Source organism: Stomoxys calcitrans, chromosome 5, assembly GCF_963082655.1.
Source record: "Stomoxys calcitrans chromosome 5, idStoCalc2.1, whole genome shotgun sequence".
Classification (NCBI taxonomy): Eukaryota; Metazoa; Arthropoda; class Insecta; order Diptera; family Muscidae; genus Stomoxys; species Stomoxys calcitrans.
The window spans coordinates 123,745,153-123,765,510 of NC_081556.1; the positions used below are offsets into that span (position 1 = coordinate 123,745,153).

General features: G+C 37.8%; 1 protein-coding gene across 4 annotated transcripts; it reads left to right on the top strand.

Moving 5' to 3' along the window:
* The first annotated feature begins 3,300 nt into the window (after nt 1-3,300).
* Nucleotides 3,301-19,741, top strand: LOC106091656 (uncharacterized). 4 transcript variants are annotated; one of them, XM_013258277.2, is made up of 3 exons: nt 3,301-3,389; nt 13,920-14,321; nt 19,363-19,741. In XM_013258277.2, exons 2-3 carry the CDS (start codon nt 13,991-13,993, stop codon nt 19,464-19,466), a joined length of 435 nt encoding a protein of 144 aa, XP_013113731.1. In that variant the 5' UTR covers nt 3,301-3,389; nt 13,920-13,990; the 3' UTR covers nt 19,467-19,741. The 4 variants fall into 4 exon arrangements, with proteins under 4 accessions (XP_013113731.1, XP_013113729.1, XP_013113717.1 ...); XM_013258275.2 differs by lacking the exon at nt 3,301-3,389 and adding an exon at nt 10,476-10,715; XM_013258263.2 differs by lacking the exon at nt 3,301-3,389 and having other exon boundaries at nt 13,896-14,321.
* The last annotated feature ends 617 nt before the right edge of the window (nt 19,742-20,358 follow it).

Below are 20,358 nucleotides of genomic sequence, written 5' to 3' on the forward strand. Positions count from 1 at the left end.
AGGCTTACTTAGGGAGATATGGCCATTTTAGTTTTGATAGGGAAAATTTAATTTTTTTAATGGTTTTATCATGTTTTTTTTTTTTAATTTTTGGAAATGATCACGAATTAACCTCACTCTTGCTCTACGAGGCTTATTTAAGGATATATGGCCATATTAAGTTTTCATTTTTTGACCAATTTTCATAAATTTTTCGAAATTTTGAAAGTGATCACATAAAATAAGGTTAATACGTGATCACTTCCGAAAATTCGAAAAATGTATGGGAATCTCCCATATAATGAATTTTTCCCTGGCAAAACTTAAAATGACCATATCTCCTTAACTACGCCTCGTAGAGCAAAAGTAAGGTTAATTCGTGATCACTTCCAAAAATTCGAAAAATTGATGGGAATCGGCCAAAAAATGAATTTTTCCCTAGGAAAACTTAAAATGGCCATATCTCCTAAACAAAGCCTCGTAGAGCAAAAGTTAGGTTGATTCGTGATCACTTCCAAAAAATCGAAAAATTTATGAAAATCGGGCAAAAAAATAATTTTTCCCTAGGAAAACTTAAAATGGCCATATCTCCTTAACTAAGCCTCGTAGAGCAAAAGTAAGGTTAATTCGTGATCACTTCCAAAAATTCGAAAAATTAATGAAAATCGGTCCAAAAATGAATTTTTACCTAGGAAAACTTAAAATTACCATTTCTCCTTAACTAAGCCTCGTAGAGCAAAAGAAGGTTAATTCGTGATCACTTCCAAAAATTCGACAAATTGATGGGAATCGGCCAAAAAAATATTTTTTCCCTAGGAAAACTTAAAATGGCCATATCTTCTTAACTAAGCCTCGTAGAGCAAAAGTAAGGTTAATTCGTAATAACTTCCGAAAATTCGAAAAATTTATGGGAATCGGCCAAAAAATAAATTTTTCCCTAGGAAAACTTAAAATGGCCATATCTCCCTAAATAAGCGTCGTAGAGCAAAAGTAAGGTTGATTCGTGATCACTTCCAAAAAATCGAAAAATTTATGAAAATCGGGCAAAAAAATAATTTTTCCCTAGGAAAACTTAAAATGGCCATATCTCCTTAACTAAGCCTCGTAGAGCAAAAGTAAGGTTAATTCGTGATCACTTCCAAAAATTCGAAAAATTAATGAAAATCGGTCCAAAAATGAATTTTTACCTAGGAAAACTTAAAATTACCATTTCTCCTTAACTAAGCCTCGTAGAGCAAAAGAAGGTTAATTCGTGATCACTTCCAAAAATTCGACAAATTGATGGGAATCGGCCAAAAAAATAATTTTTCCCTAGGAAAACTTAAAATGGCCATATCTTCTTAACTAAGCCTCGTAGAGCAAAAGTAAGGTTAATTCGTAATAACTTCCAAAAATGCAAAAAATTTATGAAAATCGGTCCAAAAATTAATTTTCCCTAAAAAAACTTAAAATGGCCATATCTCCTTAACTAAGCGTCGTAGAGCAAAAGTAAGGTTATTTCGTGATCACTTCCAAAAATTCGAAAAATTTATGAAAATCAACCAAAAAATTAATTCCCTAGGAAAACTCAAAATGACCATATCTCCTTAACTAAGCGTCGTAGAGCAAAAGTAAGGTTAATTCGTGATCACTTCCAAATATTTGAAAAATTGATGGGAATCGGCCAAAAAATGAAATTTTCCCTAGGAAAACTTAAAATGACCATATCTCCTTAACTAAGCCTCGTAGAGCAAAAGTAAGGTTGATTCGTGATCACTTCCAAAAATTCGAAAAATTGATGGGAATCGGCCAAAAAATGAAATTTTCCCTAGGAAAACTTCAATGGCCATATTTCCTTAACTAAGCGTCGTAGAGCAAAAGTAAGGTTAATTCGTGATCACTTCCAAAAATTCGAAAAATTGATGGGAACCGGCAAAAATTTCAATTTTGCCTAAGAAAACTTAAAATGGCCATATCTCCTTAACTAAGCGTCATAGAGCAAAGTAAGGTTAATTCGTGATCACTTCCAAACATTCCAAAAATTTATGAAAATCGGCCAAAAAATTAATTTTTCCCCAGCAAAACTTAAAATGGCCATATCTCCTTAACTAAGCGTCGTAGAGCAAAAGTAAGGTTATTTCGTGATCACTTCCAAAAATTCGAAAAAGTTATGAAAATCGACCAAAAAAATAGTTTTTCCCAGGCAAAACTTCAAATGGCCATATCTCCCTAACTAGGCGTCGTAGAGCAAAAGTAAGGTTAATTCGTGATCACTTCCAAAAATTCGAAAAATTGATGGGAATCGGCCAAAAATTTAAATTTTGCCTAAGAAAACTTAAAATGGCCATATCTCCTTAACTTAGCGTCGTAGAGCAAAAGTAAGGTTAATTCTTGATCACTTCCAAAAATTCGAAAAATTTATGAAAATTGGCTAAAAATTCAATTTTTCCTTAGGAAAACTCAAAATGACCATATCTCCTTAACTAAGCGCCGAAGAGCAAAAGCAAGGTTAATTCGTGATCACTTCCAAAAATTCGAAAAATTTATGAAAATCGGCCAAAAAATTAATTTTTCCCCAGGAAAACTTAAAGTGGCCATTTCTTATTAACTAAGCCTCGTAGAGCAAATGTAAGTTTAAATCGTGATCCCTTCCAAAAATTCGTAAAAAAAGAATTTTTCTATGGGAAAACTTAAAATGGCCATATCTCCTTATCTAAGCCTCTTGGAGCAAAAGTAAGGTAAATTCGTGATCACTTCCAAAAATTCGAAAAATTTATGAAAATTGCCAAAAAAAATTAATTTCCCACTAGGAACACTTAAAATGGCCGTATCTCCTTAACTAAGCCTCGTAGAGCAAAAGTAAATTGCATTCTTCTTCTTTTAATTTTGTCATTCAAATTGAATGATGACACCAAATCTTCTAATAAACGGCGATAGTAAGCGGCGCTAAGATTAGCCGCTTAAATAAAGGGGGACAGCATTTTTCTCCATACAAACTAAGCGAAAAATTCGCTGAATAGGTAAATAAAACACCCCTAATAAGTGATTTCATATTAAAAATAATTTATTTTATTTACTTGTCACCCTGTATTACTGGCATCATCTGAGTTATCGATTGTGGTAATTGATGGTAACTTCACGCAGATTTCATTTTATTTCCAAAGCTTGGAGTAATAACAAGGTAAGGCTGAAGATTTCTCCATCCATCGGAGGAAGGGACCCGGGGACCCGGCATCGATAGAAAACTGATTGTTTTTTGTTTGTTTTGTTTCTTTACAGCCAATTTTTTGCAAATTGATAGATCTCTTAATTTACAATCTTTTTGCGCAAATAAAAAATGGTCGATTTAACCGGAAGCTCATCTCCATTCCAACAAAGCATTCCCAACATAGTTTTCTACGTGCCAGCATTAATAGTTTTTGGATTGGCTGGTAAGTTCTAGGCTCAAAGTTGATGATGTGGAAGAAAGTAACAAAAACAAAAAAGAGAACATAATTTAGAAAGCATCTTTGTTATGGTTGTTGTTATCTCTTGTTGTTGTTGTATGTATGACCTGAAATCGAATGGTAGAAGTTATCAAGCATCCATGTTGCATTTATAAAATAGACGTTCTCGTTATGATTTTCCGATTTTAATTGAAAGGTTTTGTGACTTGGCATGACACTTTGAAGTTTATGAATTTTTATTTTTTTTTATTTTGTAACATTGGCATCTTGTTGTTGTACCCATAGTGTCAGTTTGTAGTGGTACAGAGCAGTTGATTTTGGGGGCTTGGGGAAAAATGTTTATAATCTGTATTAAAATTTGCGATCTGAATTAAAATTTAACCATACTAGAGTGTATAACAACTTTGACCACTTATATATGAGTATACCAAAGGACATGACTTCCATTTGCACTAAATCCTGGAGGGGAGATTTGATATAGAACAAAACAGTGTCTTCGTGCTTTTATTATGAGCCACTGTTGAGATTCCACTTATCTCAAATAGGCAGGTGGTTCTTACTGACACGAATAGAGACTTAAAGAATTAGTTTGCAGCTGTTTACTTTAGAAATATGTTTAAGTCAAGCTATGACGACTGTTTAGACATTATCATATCAAATATGATCGAAGTCTGGTTTTATTTTATTTATATTACAAATAAACTCTTTCTTTATAGCCACGTGCACGAGTTTCAGATTCTTGACATCACACAATCGCATATTGTCTGGCTGCAGACCGTAGGGTTCTCTGTTTCTAATACAAATAGTAAAACAAAAAACCTTTTTTTTAAGTTAGCAGATAACGTGTTGAAATTAAAACAGGAGGCCTTGCAGCTGTTACACAAATTGATTTCTTCAAACAGATTCTGGCAAAAGATGTCGGGTTAATTTTGTACTTCCGATAACAGCAGCCATGCCTTCGCCGAGAAAACTGGACGAAAAGGCCTTGGCCTGGTCACACGTTTCAAAATTTGTCCACAAACTGGTTGTAGCCAGTAAACGCCATGTTTGTAACTTATAGAAAGTATGCTCGAAAAGTGTACCAGTAATTCGGAGCTCTTAGTACTCAATCGTTTCCATTCTATGTCCTGAGGTGTCGGCACCTGTTAGCCGCGAAAGTCTGACAAAGGCATTAGAAATAATCTGTCTACAGTGCAGTTGGGGCGTTTGTTGTTGTAGCCACATTTGCATATAGAGTGACGATTTTCGTCAAGCTCTTATGAGCGAGCAAGCTCATTCCGGTCTATACGAACGATCGCCGCGGAAACATAATGTCCTTTGGTTATTTAAGGACGCCAATAACTCGCCGTGTCGTAATGAGTATCATAGGCACTCAGTATTTAAGCAAGAGCAGGTGCCCGGCCTCTCACTGAGACTCCACTCGATACAGCTGATTGTCCGCAACTGCAGCGCCCGGTAGCTCGCTAGCCGCACCCCCAAAAAACGAACAAAAAATTACATTTTTACCGATTGGGGCAATACGTTTATCAAATGAAAGGTAATTGAAAGTAGAATACGAAACTAATATAGAAAGTTGAGGTCAAGTCCCAAGCGAGCCGCTCCACCCCAAAAATCATCCCAAAAACGGACAAGTAGACCGATCGGGCCAATATGGGATTCAAACGAAAGGTACTTGAGAGTAGAATACAAAACTTGTATAAAAGCTTGGGATCTTTTACCAGGCGGGTCGCCCAACCCAAATTATGCCCCAATTGACATGTACACCGAACGAGACCATACCGGACTCAAACGAAAAGTATTTGAGAGTAGATTTAGAAACTTATATCAAAAATTGGGTCAATTCCCGGGGGCCGCTCCACTCCAAAATTATGCCCCAAGGACATATATACCAAACGGGACAACACAGGGATTCTAATGAAAGGTATTTGAGAGTTAAATACGACATTTTAAAATTTGGACCATGTCAAAATGGTTTAACGAAGCACACCGGGCTAGCGAGTTGTATAAGTATATATTCTTGATCTTTATGACATTTTAAGTCGATGTAGTCGAATTTAGGCATCCATCTTAAATTAACCACAAATCTCCCGATATTACTTTTATGAGCTTTAGGAGGGGACAATTTTTTATCCGACTGGGATGCAATTATGCACAATGATTTCTTCTATGTCTTTCGATCGCCATACCAAGTGTGTCTCGAATCCTTCTGTAACTCATATAAACTGATGTTCCGATTTTACACCTTGAATTTCTCTCCGATTTGGCTAAATATTTGAACATTTGAAATTTTGTACGATGACTTCCGATAAGACTTCCAACATACATTGCAATTATGATCGCAATCGGTCCATAGTCTGATATAGCTCCCATACAAACCGACCCCAGAATTTACTTTTTAAAACATATAAACAGATGTTCCGATTTTACACCTTGAATTTTGTTCGATTGGCTAAATATTTGAACATTTGAAATTTTGTACGACGACTTCCATAAAGACTTCCAAATACATTGCAATTGTGATTCCAATCGGACCATAGTCTGATATGTAGTAAATATTACACCATCACATGCATTTATCCGCACATGTTGCATGCGGACGTTTGTACGATCATGGCATCAGGCCCCTTACCCATTGTTGAACTCTGCTATATATTGAACGTCTACCTCAACGAATTTGACTCATGTTTCGCTGCAAGAAATGTGAAGATATCTTTCACCAAATCTTCAGCCACATTGTTCATTGTGAATGCCGAGCTGACTATGATGGTCGATGGAGAAATGATTCCGACCATTAAGTTTCCCAAAATACTTGGTGTCACATTTGACAGCTTTTACACATTCTCCCCAAAAGTCACAGCAATTTGCGATAAAGTCAAGAGAAGAAACAAGGCTCTTAAGTCACTTGCCAGCAGCACTTGGCGTGCAGACAAAGAAAGCTTGTTGACCACGTACAAAACAATTGGCCGGTCTGTGATAAATTATCCAGCGCCAGAGTGGTCTCGTCAGCTTTGTGACGCGCAGTGGAATTATACTCAGATCTGTCAGAATTCCGCCTTCCGTACTGCGACGGGCTGTCTCTTCAGGTCTCATGTGGACCACCTCCATCAGGAGACAAAGATCCTACCATTGCGAAGACATAACTACATGCTGTATAAGCAATACCTTTTGGGCTGTTATCGCAGAGACCATCCAAATCATCATCTTGTGGATAGATATCCACCGCCCAGAAGCCTTATGCTAGATCTACATGATCTAGAGCGTGAGGTTCAGCGCTACAAGAGAGAACATATAGATCAAGCGGGTCTAGACAACATTCATGCAGACCCGGTAGCAGATGCGGTAAATAGCTAACGAGTGAATGTATTGCTTGGAAACCAGAGTAGTTCTGGCTCAATTACGTTCCGGCAGATGCAGCCGCCTAAACACCTACAGAGCAAGTATTGATGCCGACGTGCAAGATGTATGTTCCGATTGTGACGAGGGACCACACGATACACGTCACCTGTTTAACTGCCCAGCCAGACCCACTCGACTCAGAACCCGATCCCTTTGGATGCACCCCATCTTAGTCGAAGAGTTCCTACATCTTGACACTCAAGAGAATCAAGCAGACGAAAAATAGAACCCATCAAACTGCTACAACAACAAAGCTATAAAGATCGGACCAAAATTATGGCTACTAGAGCCCAAAAATATATCGGATGAAAGATATACATGTGAGCTATATCTTAAACTGAATCGATTTTGATAGAATTATGCATATACATGTTAGAACATTAAAAAGAACGTCTTGAGCAAAATTTTGCAAAGATCGTACCAAAATTACGGCTACTAGAGCATTAAAGGGCCACATCGGATGAAATATATGTAAATCTGAACCGATTTGTTCAAAATCCAAAACGTTCATCCTTGGACCAAAAAAATAAGTTATGCAAAACTTTACGATAATTGGACAAGAAATGCGACCTGCACCTAGATTACAAAAATATCGAATATTGAAAGAACAGGAAAAACAAATAAAAGCGTGATAAATTCGGCCGGGCCGAATCTTATATGTCCTTCACCATGGATCACGTTTGTCGAGTTCTCTTTTTATACAAAGAAAAAGAATTGACATGCTATTGGAGCTATATCAAGTTATGGTGCGATTCGGACGATAATTGAATAAAATGATGGAGACCACAGTAGAAGTAGTTTTATTCAATTATAGCCAAATCGAACAAGAATTGCGCCTTTTAGGGGCTGAAGAAGTTAAATCGGGAGATCGGTGGCTAGTGGCTCAAGCAGTCAAGATCCAAAATCGGTTTATATGGCAGCTATATCAGGTTACAGACATTTCATGCAAAATTTCAGCCAAATCTGATAAGAATTGCGCCCTCTAGTGGCTCAAGAAGTCAAGTTTCAAGATCTGTTTATATGGCAGCTATATCATTTTGTGGACAGATTTAAATCATAATTAACACATTTGTTGGAAGTCATGACAAAACACGTCATTTCATGACATGACAGAACACGTCATACAGACATTTCATGCAAAATTTCAGCCAAATCAGATAAGAATTGCGCCCTCTACATCCTCAAGAAGTTAAGACCCCAAATCGGTTTATATGACAGCTATATCAGGTTAAAGACCGATTTCAACCATACTTAGAACTGTTGTTGGGAATCATAACAAAACAACTAGTGCAAAGTTTCAGCCAAATCGGATAAGAATTGCGCCCTCTAGTGACTCAAGAAGTCAAGATTCAAGAGCGGTTTATATGGCAGCTTTATCATTTTATGAACAGATTTAAGCCATAATTAACACATTTGTTGGAAGTCATGACAGAAAACGTCATGCAAAATTTCAGCCAAAGCGGAAAGGATTGCGCCCTCTAGTGGCTCAAGAAGTCAAGATTCAAAATTGGTTTGTATGGCAGCTATATCATGTTATGGACCGATTTGAACCATACTTAGCACATTTAGTGGAAGTTGTAGCGAAACACGTCGTGCTAAATTTCAGCCAAATCGGATGGTAATTGCGCTCTCTACATGCTCAAGAAGTCAAGGCCCCAAATCGGTTTATATGACATCTTAATCTGGTTATAGACCAATTTCAACCAAACTTAGCACATTTGTTGGAAATCATAACAAAACAACTAGTTGGAGACCACCGTAACGCAGAGGTTAGCATGTCCGGCTATGACGCTGAACGCCTGGGTTCGAATCTTGGCGAGACCATCAGAAAAAAATTTTCACCGGTGGTTTTCCCCTCCTAATGCTGGCGACATTTGTGAGGTACTATGCCATGTAAAACTTCTCTATAAAGAGGTGTCGCACTGCGGCTCGCCGTTCAGACTCGGCTATAAAAAGGAGGCCCCTTATCATTGAGCTTAAACCTTAATCGGACTGCACTCATTGATATGTGAGAAGTTGGCCCTTTTCCTTAGTGGAATGTTCATGGGCAAAATTTGCATTTTTGCAAAGTTTTAGCCAAATCGGAGGGCGCAATCCCTCTAGTGGCTCAAGGAGTTAAGATCCAAAATCGGTTTATATGGCAGCTATATAAAAACATGTACCGATATGGCCCATTTACAATCCCAACCTACCAACACTAATAAGAAGTATTTGTGCAAAATTTTAAGCGCCTAGATTTACTCCTTTGAAAGTTGGCGTGCTTTCGACAGACGGACATGGTTAGATCGACTTAAAATGTCATGACGATCAAGAATATATATACTTTACGGGATCTTAGGCGAATATTTCGAGGAGTTACTAATATTGGGTTGCCCAAAAAGTAATAGCGGATTTTTTAAAAGAAAGTAAATGCATTTTTAATAAAACTTAGAATGAACTTTAATCAAATATACTTTTTTTACACATTTTTTCTAAAGCAAGCTAAAAGTAACAGCTGATAACTGACAGAAGAAAGAATGCAATTACAGAGTCACAAGCTGTGAAAAAATTTGTCAGCGCCGACTATATGAAAAATCCGCAATTACTTTTTGGGCAACCCAATAGAATGACTAGATTAGTATACCCCCATCCCATGGTGGAGGGTATACAAATTTTGAAGTAGAGAGACGCGGATTAGGATGTTATTTTAGATACAAGGTTTCTTCTGAAAAACTTCTTAGAATTGTATGTAGTTTATGTTTTTTTTTATACGGGTTTTCACTTTTTTATTTCATCCATACAAATCAACCCGGCCTAGTGTATACTTTATAGGCTTATAAATGTTTAAATGGAATGACAAAATTACCAACTTTTCTGTGGTGGTTTTAAACCCACCATATTTTTCGCTTGCAGGACATTGGGAAGTTTTGGTCAGGTTTGGTAGGATTTCTCTTAAATTTTGGTGGGAAATAATTTTCTTGAGTGGCAACACTGGTCAGGCTTACGTCTTTTGTTCTTCTGTTTTCTTCAATAAAATCGCTGGTTTTGAACGTAGAAGCCTAAAATTTTGTAGGAGCATGTATTTTAGACTTGTCTACAAGAATCAATCAAAAAACTATTTTTAATTTTTAGAGGCTTACGTTTTTGGTCAGTTTAGTGGCGACACTCTCCATTTGAAGCAAATACAAATAATGATGTTTTTCCTTTAAGGCCAAAACCACACCTTAGATCTGTGCCTTAAAAATGTTATAAAATTAGATACATTTTTAATTAAAACTCATCAATTTAAATAAAAAATTTGTATAGACTTAAAAATCAACTCCAATCTAGTCGAACTTCATGGAACAGATAACGAATGTAACCGCTTGATGTCCATAGACAAACTGAAACTGTAGCCCTTTCCTATACTGGGGAATAACATTTAATCCCCAATATTATTACGGCACACTTGTTGAATTGTTGAATAGAAATCTTGGCTCTTTTGTATTTTTTAAAAAGATAACATTCAATCATAATTTATTTTAGTATTACCTTCTTTGTTTTTTTTCTTCTTTTTTTTTTTCAAATAATCTTATCAAGTGTATTAGTATGGAGTATATGAAATATATAACAATTTGTTTGGTGATAAACCACCTGTCAGTCAAGCACAGCCACATGTGTTATCCTCCCCTCCGTTGGAACGTAGAATTATTTTCTTTAGTTTTTTTTGTGTGTTTTCTTATACTAATATTGCTGACGTTGTCATATATTGCAATCAAAAATCTTTATACAAAAAAGAGAGCGGCCCATACTCTGATTTCATCGAACTTGGACGTGAGTCGTTGTCACACTTGAACGAATTTAAAAATCCCAAAGGCCATTTAGTTGACAATAGAGTATCCGTACGCTAAGTAAAGTTGCAAAAAAGTAGAAGCATTTAAAACTGATTTTATTGCGGTATGTCTTGATCTCGAGAGATTTGCAGAAAAGTGAAAGAAGTTCTAAATTGGCTAAAGAAACCAAAAGAAAACGATATCAAGTGCTTTTGTGACAACATCCAAGATCTAACATCTGTTGCCATCATCAGCATCATCAAAATTTCCTAATTGAAAAAAGAAGTTTTTTATTTCAAAATATATTGATAAGAACATTGTTATCATTCCACGAAACATGTTTTAGTTTCTTCTTGTTGATTTATATTCAAGCACAACAAGTAGGATGTGTTGATACATTAGCCACGTATGCTTAGAAAATATTGTAAAACGTTACTTTTCTTCTTTAATATGCATGTTTTTTGAATCATATCTATTTGCCTGTTACACATCTAGTCGATATATACCTCACCTTATTGTTAAAGTTTGATAAATGATCATTTTAAACAAGCATTATTTATAGATTTTTTTTATTTAAATCGATTTTTTCAATTGATAACGACCATTGGAAAAAATCAACCTACCAGAATATACTTGGGCATCTCAAAATATTGATTTCTAAACTAGCATAACACATAACTTACATACTTTAGGATAAAAAATCCTAGTCTTGCCATGGGTTGGATCGAAGAGGGTGGCAACTGGCAAGAAGATATGTATATAGATGTTAGACAACATGCAGACTGGGGTTAAGAGTCCCAGTCCCACACCAGCGACACCTACATCTGACGAAGCTACGAAGAGAATAGATTTGGTTGAAGGGCAAGCTACTTCCTACCTCAGTATCTATTTGCTCCACATGGAAACTTTAGATTCATTGTGCTCCCCTTAAAAGAAGGTAGAAAAAAACCAAGGAAACCTGTATAACTGTATAACCCATGAGAGCATTGTTGTTGTTTAAGTAGCCATATATATGCATGTGTAGGTAGCAATCCTCTCTCAATGCAGTATCGGTGAGTTAGTTGTTTCCGGTCAATGCATGGGATCGCCGGGAAAAGTGATGGCCAATGGCTATTTAAAGGCGCCAATCACTAGCCTTGGCATATCGCGTATCACAGGCACTCAGTGTTTAAGCAAGAGCGTGTCGCCCAGCATCTGGGAGGAGAGCACTATCTAGCCATCCAATTTAGTTCTCCACAAAACTCCAGAGTGTCAAGAGGCCCAAGTAAGTGGTAAGAATCCAGACAAGGAAAAAGGCTTTCGTTTGTTTCTCTTTCGAAACGAACTCAATGATCCAATCACTAGCCTTGACATATCGAATATCACAGGCACTCAGTGTTTAAGCAAGAGTGTGTCGCCCAGCATCTGGGAGGAGAGCACTATCTAGCCATCCAATTCAGTTCTCCAAAAAACTCCAGAGTGACAAGAGGCCCAAGTACCTGTTGAGAATCCAGGCAAGGAAAAAGGAGCTCAATGATAGGAGATTTTCTTTGCGAATGGAAAAGAAAAGCCAAAGATAGCAACACACACCAACCACTATGGAACGCGTTTCGTCTTTGGTTTCAAGCCTTTTCAACCATATTAGGTGGGATGGCTTCAAGGGCCGTGTGTTGGTGTGTTGTATTTCAATAGCATTAATTGCGGAGGCCACCGTAGCGCAGAGGTTAGCATGTTCGCCTATGACGCTGAACGCCTGGGTTCGAATCCTGGCGAGACCATCAGAAAAATTTTCAGCGGTGGTTTTCCCCTCCTAATGCTGGCAACATTTGTGAGGTACTATGCCCCATGTAAAACTTCTCTCCAAAGAGGTGTCGCACTGCGGCACACCGTTCGGACTCGGCTATAAAAAGCAGGCCCCTTATCATTGAGCTTAAAACTAGAATCGGACTGCACTCATTGATATGTGAGAAGTTTGCCCCTGTTCCTTAGTGGAATGTTCATGGGCAAAATTTGCAATTGCGAAAACGCCTCTATGATACAAATAACACATTAACCACGCTCGACAACTCTCTCTATTAGATGTACTTTTTCCCAATGCATGCATTTTTTTGACACTTACACTACTTTCGTGGTACACATGATTCTGTGCATCTGTTGGAAGTTGTATTAATGGCTTCAAACGTTAGATAACGTCAACGGCTCTCGCTGTTGTTCCATGTGCCCAGGTTCGAATCCCGGCCGGGCTCTGCCGAATTTTTTAATTTTCAAGTTTTTTGCCTGTTAGGGAGAAGATCTTTTAATTTTACAATTTTTGTTTGTTTCTCTTTCGAGACGAGCTCAATGATCGGAGATTTTTTTTAAAAAAAAAAAGGTTTTCATCCATTATTCTGGCTTTTTCACGCAATTGCGGGAAAGTGTAACAAAAGAGGCTCGTCTGACTCCAACTCCTCATCGTCATAGAACACCCTGCACAAGTCGACCCCTATCTGCGAGCTCAAAGATCTGCCAATGCAGTGATCAGTCAAAACCTCCTTAAGCAACACGAAATCATGCTTCTTCAGCCCCAGAATAAGCGATAATCTACTTCATTGTTGGATTTCGACGCCCAGCTGAAAACAATTGGTTTTGATTTTGCTTCTTTTTAGAAACCGGTTGTACGCACCGGATTGACCCGATGGATCCTCATCGACAAGGGCTGCCGCCTCGGTGTACGTGTTCGTCTTTTTTCGTCATGGGAGAGGCACATCCCGGAGTGCCTTCTCCGCACGCTTCGGGTCTGTGCCGGGATTGAAAAGAATCCCGGACGCTGGTTCTGTTCAGTTTGCCAGAATCGCCTCCATCATCGGTCGGTGTCGGTGAGGTGTACGGCAATTTACCCAACGGCTGCGTTATTTTTTTTATTGTTAGCAAAATTTAAGCTATTTAGTGTTTGCAAAATCTCTCATTTTTATTATTAATTTAATGCATGTTGAAAAATCATTTATCAAACAAATTATCAATACAGTAAAAATATTTATAAAAAAAAATTATTTTTATTAATCTTGTCTTCTTGTGCTGCTTAAACCCAAAAAAAATATGTTTGTAAATATGTGTTGTGTTTTTAAAAGGACTTCCAGTTTAAATACAACAAAGCAAGTTTTTAATGTTGGAAACTCAGAAAAAGCTACACAACACAACATTGCATAGAAAAGGAAACACCGCACTTGTAAAAGCCAAAAGCAGAGCTCTTTTTATTTTTATACTGTAAAATCAATCTCTCTCCCCCTCTCTCTCTCTCTTTCTTTAACTTGAAATTTTTTTTCGTCAGCTTTTGTCAAATAACTCTCTTTCGTATAAATCTTCAATAAAGATCTGCAAAAGCATACTAATACATATATAACGCAACTCATAAACTAAAGCAACAACAAAAACTTCAACAAAATGGCCGACGATCCCGTAAATCAACAACAATTTGCCGAAGATGTCTTAGCTGCTTCTGAAGCAAGTGAGGATGGCTCTTTTGCCGGCAATATAGGCGATCCCAATGGCAATTTTAAATTGCCAAGTGTCGATGAGGTATGGAAGTTAATCGAACAAATGGAAGGCATTAGTGATGAGGAGCGTGCCAGCATTCGTGAAAATTTATATAATCCTCAAGAAGGAACAGCTGAGGATTTTATGAAACGTCTTGGTGGTCAACCAGCTATGGGTCACACATCATGGGATTATATTATCTTTCTATCAATGATCGCTATAATCTTTCTGATATTTGGTAAGACACTTTTTTGTTTGAAATGCAAAATGAATATTCCATTTGCTTTTTTTTATTTCCCCCCCAACAAAAATTAATCATGATAATAGGTCTGTTCGCGTACTTTTCCAGTAAAGATTTGCCAGTAGAAATTTGCAGGAGAGTAAGAACAGTTTTTAGTCTCTTTTGCTATTTATTTGAATTAAACAGCTGGTTTTCATAAAACGGCTGTTTAATGCTGCAAATTTCTACGGAAAAGCAACAAGGGGTTACCTCATCTTCATAACAAAAATTGGTATGCGATTTAAGTTACCTTTCTTTGCCTTCATTTTCCCACGAACATGCAATTAAGGAACACACAAAATATTATAACATAAAAAAATGTTTAAGAAGACAGTTTTTGTTTAAACATTTGGTTATTTATTTATGTATGCTTTGACTCCCCATACATAAAACATCCTACTTAACTTTCCCTGAAAATCTCTCCGGTTTTAGGTCTTTATAGAAAAAACAAACATAAATTCATTTATTCAGCTGGAACGAATCTTATATACCCTTAACCATGGATCGCATCTGCCACGATCTTAAGACCATTTCTTTTTATACCCTCCATCATATGATGGGGGTATAATAATTTCGTTATTCAGTTTGTAACACCTCAAAATACTAGTCTAAGACCCCATAAAGCATATATAGTCTTGATCGTCATGAGATTTAAGTCGAAACAGCCGTGTCCGTCCATCCGTCTGTGTGTCAAAAGCACGCAAACTTTCGAAAGAGCAAAGATAGACGCTTGAAATTTTGTATAAATACTTCTGATTAGTGTAGGTCAGTTGGAATTGTAAATGGTCCAAATCGGTCCTTGTTTTGATATATCCCATATTCCCATATAGCCCAGCTGCCAAAATGGGTCTTGACTTCTTGAGCTTCTAGACGGCACAATTCTTTTCCGAATTGGCTCAGAGATTGCGCATATCGTTTTGGTATATTGTTGTGGTTGTAACCACATTTGCATGTGGAGGTGTCGATCTTCGTCATGCGCAACCTGTGGACGCGAATAGTTAGCATCAAGCTTCTCGTGACAGCAATGAACACACAGATCAGACCTCAATATTCCAGCCAGTGTGGTGCTAACAGCTATCCCATGCCAAGTTCAGCAATCTGTGGACGCGCCCGGTAGTTCTCATCTGAGCTTTTATGATAATGATAAACATCACACAGATCGGAGTTCCAGCCTGTGTGGTGCTCGTTGATATTCACTAATACAAAATACAAATTTTGTATTAGTGACCTTAAAACCCCGTTTACACTGCTTTTTAAATCCCGATTTAATGGCTCGATCATCTGTTTTCCCTTTATAAAATCCGATAACGGGAGCCTTAAATCCGGATTTAATGAGCAGTGTAAACGGGATTTTAGGCCCTTGTTGTTAAGGTCAGTCTACTCCCCATGAAGTGGGTGAGAAGACTGGCCAGTCTACTCCGCATGAAGTGGGTGAGAAGACTGGCCAGTCTACTCCCCATGAAGTGGGTGAGAAGACTGGCCGTCAGCCGTCCTCGCGGTAACACCATACCACCTCACGCATTCCGTTATCGCTCGGATTTTCGCTTGCGGGCTCGCAGTATGGTCAGTCAGTTGGAAACAGATCTCAGTTGCTAGGTTCTAAATGTATGCTCCCAAACCCACTCTGTCCTCTAACTTTGATCCAGCCGTGTACCATGAATTTCCAGATGGTGATACCAGAGTTCCGTCAATCCAAAACTTTGGTGCTGGCAACAGTGCCTCGCACTAGACCTCTATTACGATCCTCCTAAGTAATACGATGCGAAACCTCTTCCATTCCATCCAGGTTTCATCGTTGCTTCGATTATACAGCGATGGTATGGCCAGCCCCTATCATCTATTCAAGTTTTCTAATGCCTAAGTCTCATAGTGAGCCTACCCCGGCTCTCTTCAGCCAGCTATATATGGTAGCCAGCCATAGGTGGCGCAGGACGGCTCTCTTCAGCCAGGATTTGTAGCAAGCTATAATATATGGTAGCCAGCCATAGGTGGCGCAGGACCTATATGGAGTGCCCTGCGCCATCTTATTCCTTACACTATTCTTATTAATTCCTATCGACCTCCATTGTCGTCTGAGTAATACGATCCGAAACCTCTTCCATTCCATTCCGGTTTCATCGTTGTCTCGATTATACAGCGATGGTATGACCAGCCCCTATCATCTATTCAAGTTTCCCAAAGTCTAAGTCTCATAGTGAGCCTACCAAGTATGCTCCTGGATGTGGCACTACAGTTTGCCAGCCAAGATCACTCCAAACTATTTGATTATATCGTCAACATAGCAGACGGCTCTCTTCAGCCAGGATTTGTTGCAAGCTATATATGGTGGCCAGCCATAGGAGTGACTACAAAATTATCCTATTCTTATTCAGTCCTTAACCAGATACTGGTTTGAGGATTGGATCAGTGTATCGGTCCTCACATTGTTAAATCTTCCTTCCATGTCAATGCAATGCTATACATAGTTCAGATAATTCGGGAACGCAATCCTTGGCTGATTCAGGCCGGCTGAACGTTACACCTTTATATATAAATCAACCCTGTGAGCACCACACAAGCTGGAACATTGAGGCCCGATCTGTGTGGTGTTCTTTGCTATCACGAGAAGCTTAGCTTCGATCTACCGGGCGCGTCCACAGATTGCGGATAGTGGAATGTTCCATTCGTAGTAGCTGTAACTGCAGTCGCGGACAGTCAGCGGTATCGAGTGGAGAGTCTCAGTGAAAGGTCGGGTGGCACCGGCTCTTTCACAAATACTACGATTCTCGATACGACAAGGCGAGTTATTGGCGCCTTGAAATAACCAATGCCCAACCTGTTCCCGAGGCGATCGGTCCACGAACGTGCTCCCCTACAGGAGCTTGACGAGGATCGCCACCTCCACATGAAAATGTGGTTACAACAACACATATAAATATTTGCATGTTTTTCATTTTATTTAACTTTTAAGATTTGTTTTTTCCAGAAAATGCTATGATTCAAAAAGACTTGCGGCTTTTTGAGGTTACAATTTAAATTTCAATTTGAGTTTGAGCTTCATGATTTTTAATTTCACAGGGGCTAAAATGTCAGCCTTTGTTGTTGTTGTACCAGTGTGTTGTACACTGAGGCGTCGGCAGCCCTTGCCGAACAAGAACTCCAGCCGGTTGTACGTACCGGATTGACCCGATGGAATTCTTCAATGGCAAGGGCTGCCGCCTCGGTGTACAATACACTGCTACAACAACAACAAAGAACTCCATTGGGTCAATCCGGTACGTACAACCGGCTGCCATGGGATTGCCACCCTAATGAGTGTTTGTGAGAATATGTCCCAGAATAGTTTCAATTTTCTCTGCAACCATGGCTATTGGGAAAAAAATTTGCATTTTTTTGCAATCTAAAAAATGCTTAAACTTCAAAATTGGCGGTACAAAAGAAAAACAACCAGTTGCCTACATATTTACGCTGCTATGTATGAGCAATAAATTTTAAAAGAAAAGCTTTCTGGTTGAGAGTGTATGAAAGCAATAATGATCTTAGTTTTTTTTACATTTAAAATCGTATAGAGAGATTCTCATTGCCGGTTATAAGCTTGTGTGTGTAGCTTCATACATGAACATATATGTATATAATGGCTATAAGTGAAAGTCCCCCCATCCCCATTTCACTATGACTTAGCAGTAATTACTCACACACAAACAAACTGTTCAACCACCCCAAACACTGTGGACTGTCGTGTATTTGTTGAGTGCTGTGGGGAATGGTAATATATACACACATACATATATAAACACGTTTTTTGTTGTCAGTGTTTGCTTGTTTATTTTTTTTCGATTCCGGCAATTAACACTGAAATATATTCATGTGATTTTATCGTCATCGACAGGCGGCAGACTACGACGACGACGACAACGATAAGTAGAAAATTTTGTTGTATGTTTTTGTATGGGGACCCCCTTAAAGCATAGATCTTTAGGTAAATTCCTAAGCAACAAGCTGACAGAGAACAACAAACTAGCAGACACACAAGCAGAGAGAGAGAGGGCACATCAATGGGTTCAATATTAGCATTTTGTTAGACCTTTTACACGGACTTACAGACGACCTGATAAGATTAAGAGAAACAAAAGCTCGTTTTTATAACCTACAACAACGAACTAAGCCAAAGCCAGCCAGCAAATAAGCATTTCTCATGCCTGGGAGAACATTTAAAGCTAGAAGCTTTTTAGTTTGCACGTTGCCGCTCTGAAGAACTGTAAGAAAACGTTGGCGGCGCACAATATAATTTATAAATGTTTCTATGTTTGTGTGTGTGTTCTAAACAATACTCATTATCATCAGCTGTATAGTGGTCCAAACGAAGAGACGGCGAGTGTGACGGTTTAAAAAAAAAAACAAAATTTTGGTAACAATTTAATCAAAAAAAGAATGGCCAGCTCTGAAGAAGAAAATCTGCTAGAGCAATTGAAAAATTCGGTTATGGCTATAATAGACAAAACGGGATCCAGCAAATTCGCCCATGATCTTATGGCGAGAATTCATACCTTGCAAGAACGCTTGGAGTCTTTGTCTAGCAGCGAAAAAACCAAATTTATTGGGGACATGAAGGAATCATTTCGAGCCACAATAGCAAATGTTGAAAACAAACTCATGCAGCATGCCCAGTTTGAAAAAGTTTACGCTTATTCAATATATGCAGCAATAATTTTTCTAATACTATTTATAATTGGTGGGTTTTCTCAATAAATAACTATTACAAATTAGCGAAACCAATCTCCTCTACCCCACCCCCTCCCTCTCTTCAACTCTTGTTTATATTGTATTGTTTCCCAATAGATGCCGCCACACAACCACTTGTGTGTTGTTGTTGCTGTAAGTGATTACAGTTGTAACATTGTTTTGAAAACATCAGAAACGTGTGAGAACCAGAGAGCGAGAGAGCAAGACTAATTACAACAGATATTTTTGATTAACACTATTTTTCTCACCCATATTTTTGTTTTTGCTCTACTTTCAGCTCTCTTTGGTTATAAGTTGTACAAGTCATTAATGTCAAAGGAGCTGAAGAAGCAAGAAAAACTCAAACAAAAACAAAGCAAAAAGACCAAAAAGGTTAACTAAACTAATTGGCAAACAACCATATTGATCATCAGCAAGAAGCAGCATCCCCCGTCATCACACAGTCTGATGAAAGCGTCGCTCGAGGCGACAGTGACAACAAACAAGGCTTTCAATTTTCTAAAAGCCCTATGTTAATAAATAAGTTTTTTTATATGTAATTAGTAACTAATTACTTAAATTTTTCTTTTATATTTTGTAAACCAAAAATGTAAAATAAGTATGTACATATGTACTTATGTTTGTACTTTTTCCGTCTAATCTTTTTTGTTTTTAAATGAATGTGTTTGTTTTTTACATTGACTTTCATTTTGGAAAAGGTTTTTTTTTATTAAATAAATATTTAAATATATAACTGTAATGTTTCATGTAAAACAAAAACAATAGTTAATTAAAATAAACTTTTATTAGAATTTTTAAACAAAATGTTTTTTTTTTATACAAAGAAAAACATAAATCAACGATAAACAATGTCATACAAGAAACGCTGTTTTGGAAAGACATCATGCATTATACATGCGTTCTGAGTGAGTACTTATCAATGTTGTGTTCTATTTGTAGGCAATGTGTGAATTGCTTAAATGAAGAAAGAACAAAAGTCGTTCGGGAGACGTTATATTACAACAAACACTTGTGGAAATATCATTAACGAGTTGTTGTAGCCACATTTTTATATGTGGAGTTAGCGATCCTCGTCAAGCTCTATGGGCAAGCAAGCTTGTTCCGCTGCATAGTAGCGAACGCCGCGGAAACGATTGAAATTTGTTGTTGTTCTTGTAACAGTTTATCGTGTTCTATCTTTAGTCTGCTTGATTCTGTTGAGTGTCAAGACCCAGGAACTCTGCGACTAAGATGGGGTGCGTCCACAGGGATCTGGGTCTGAATCGAGTGGGTC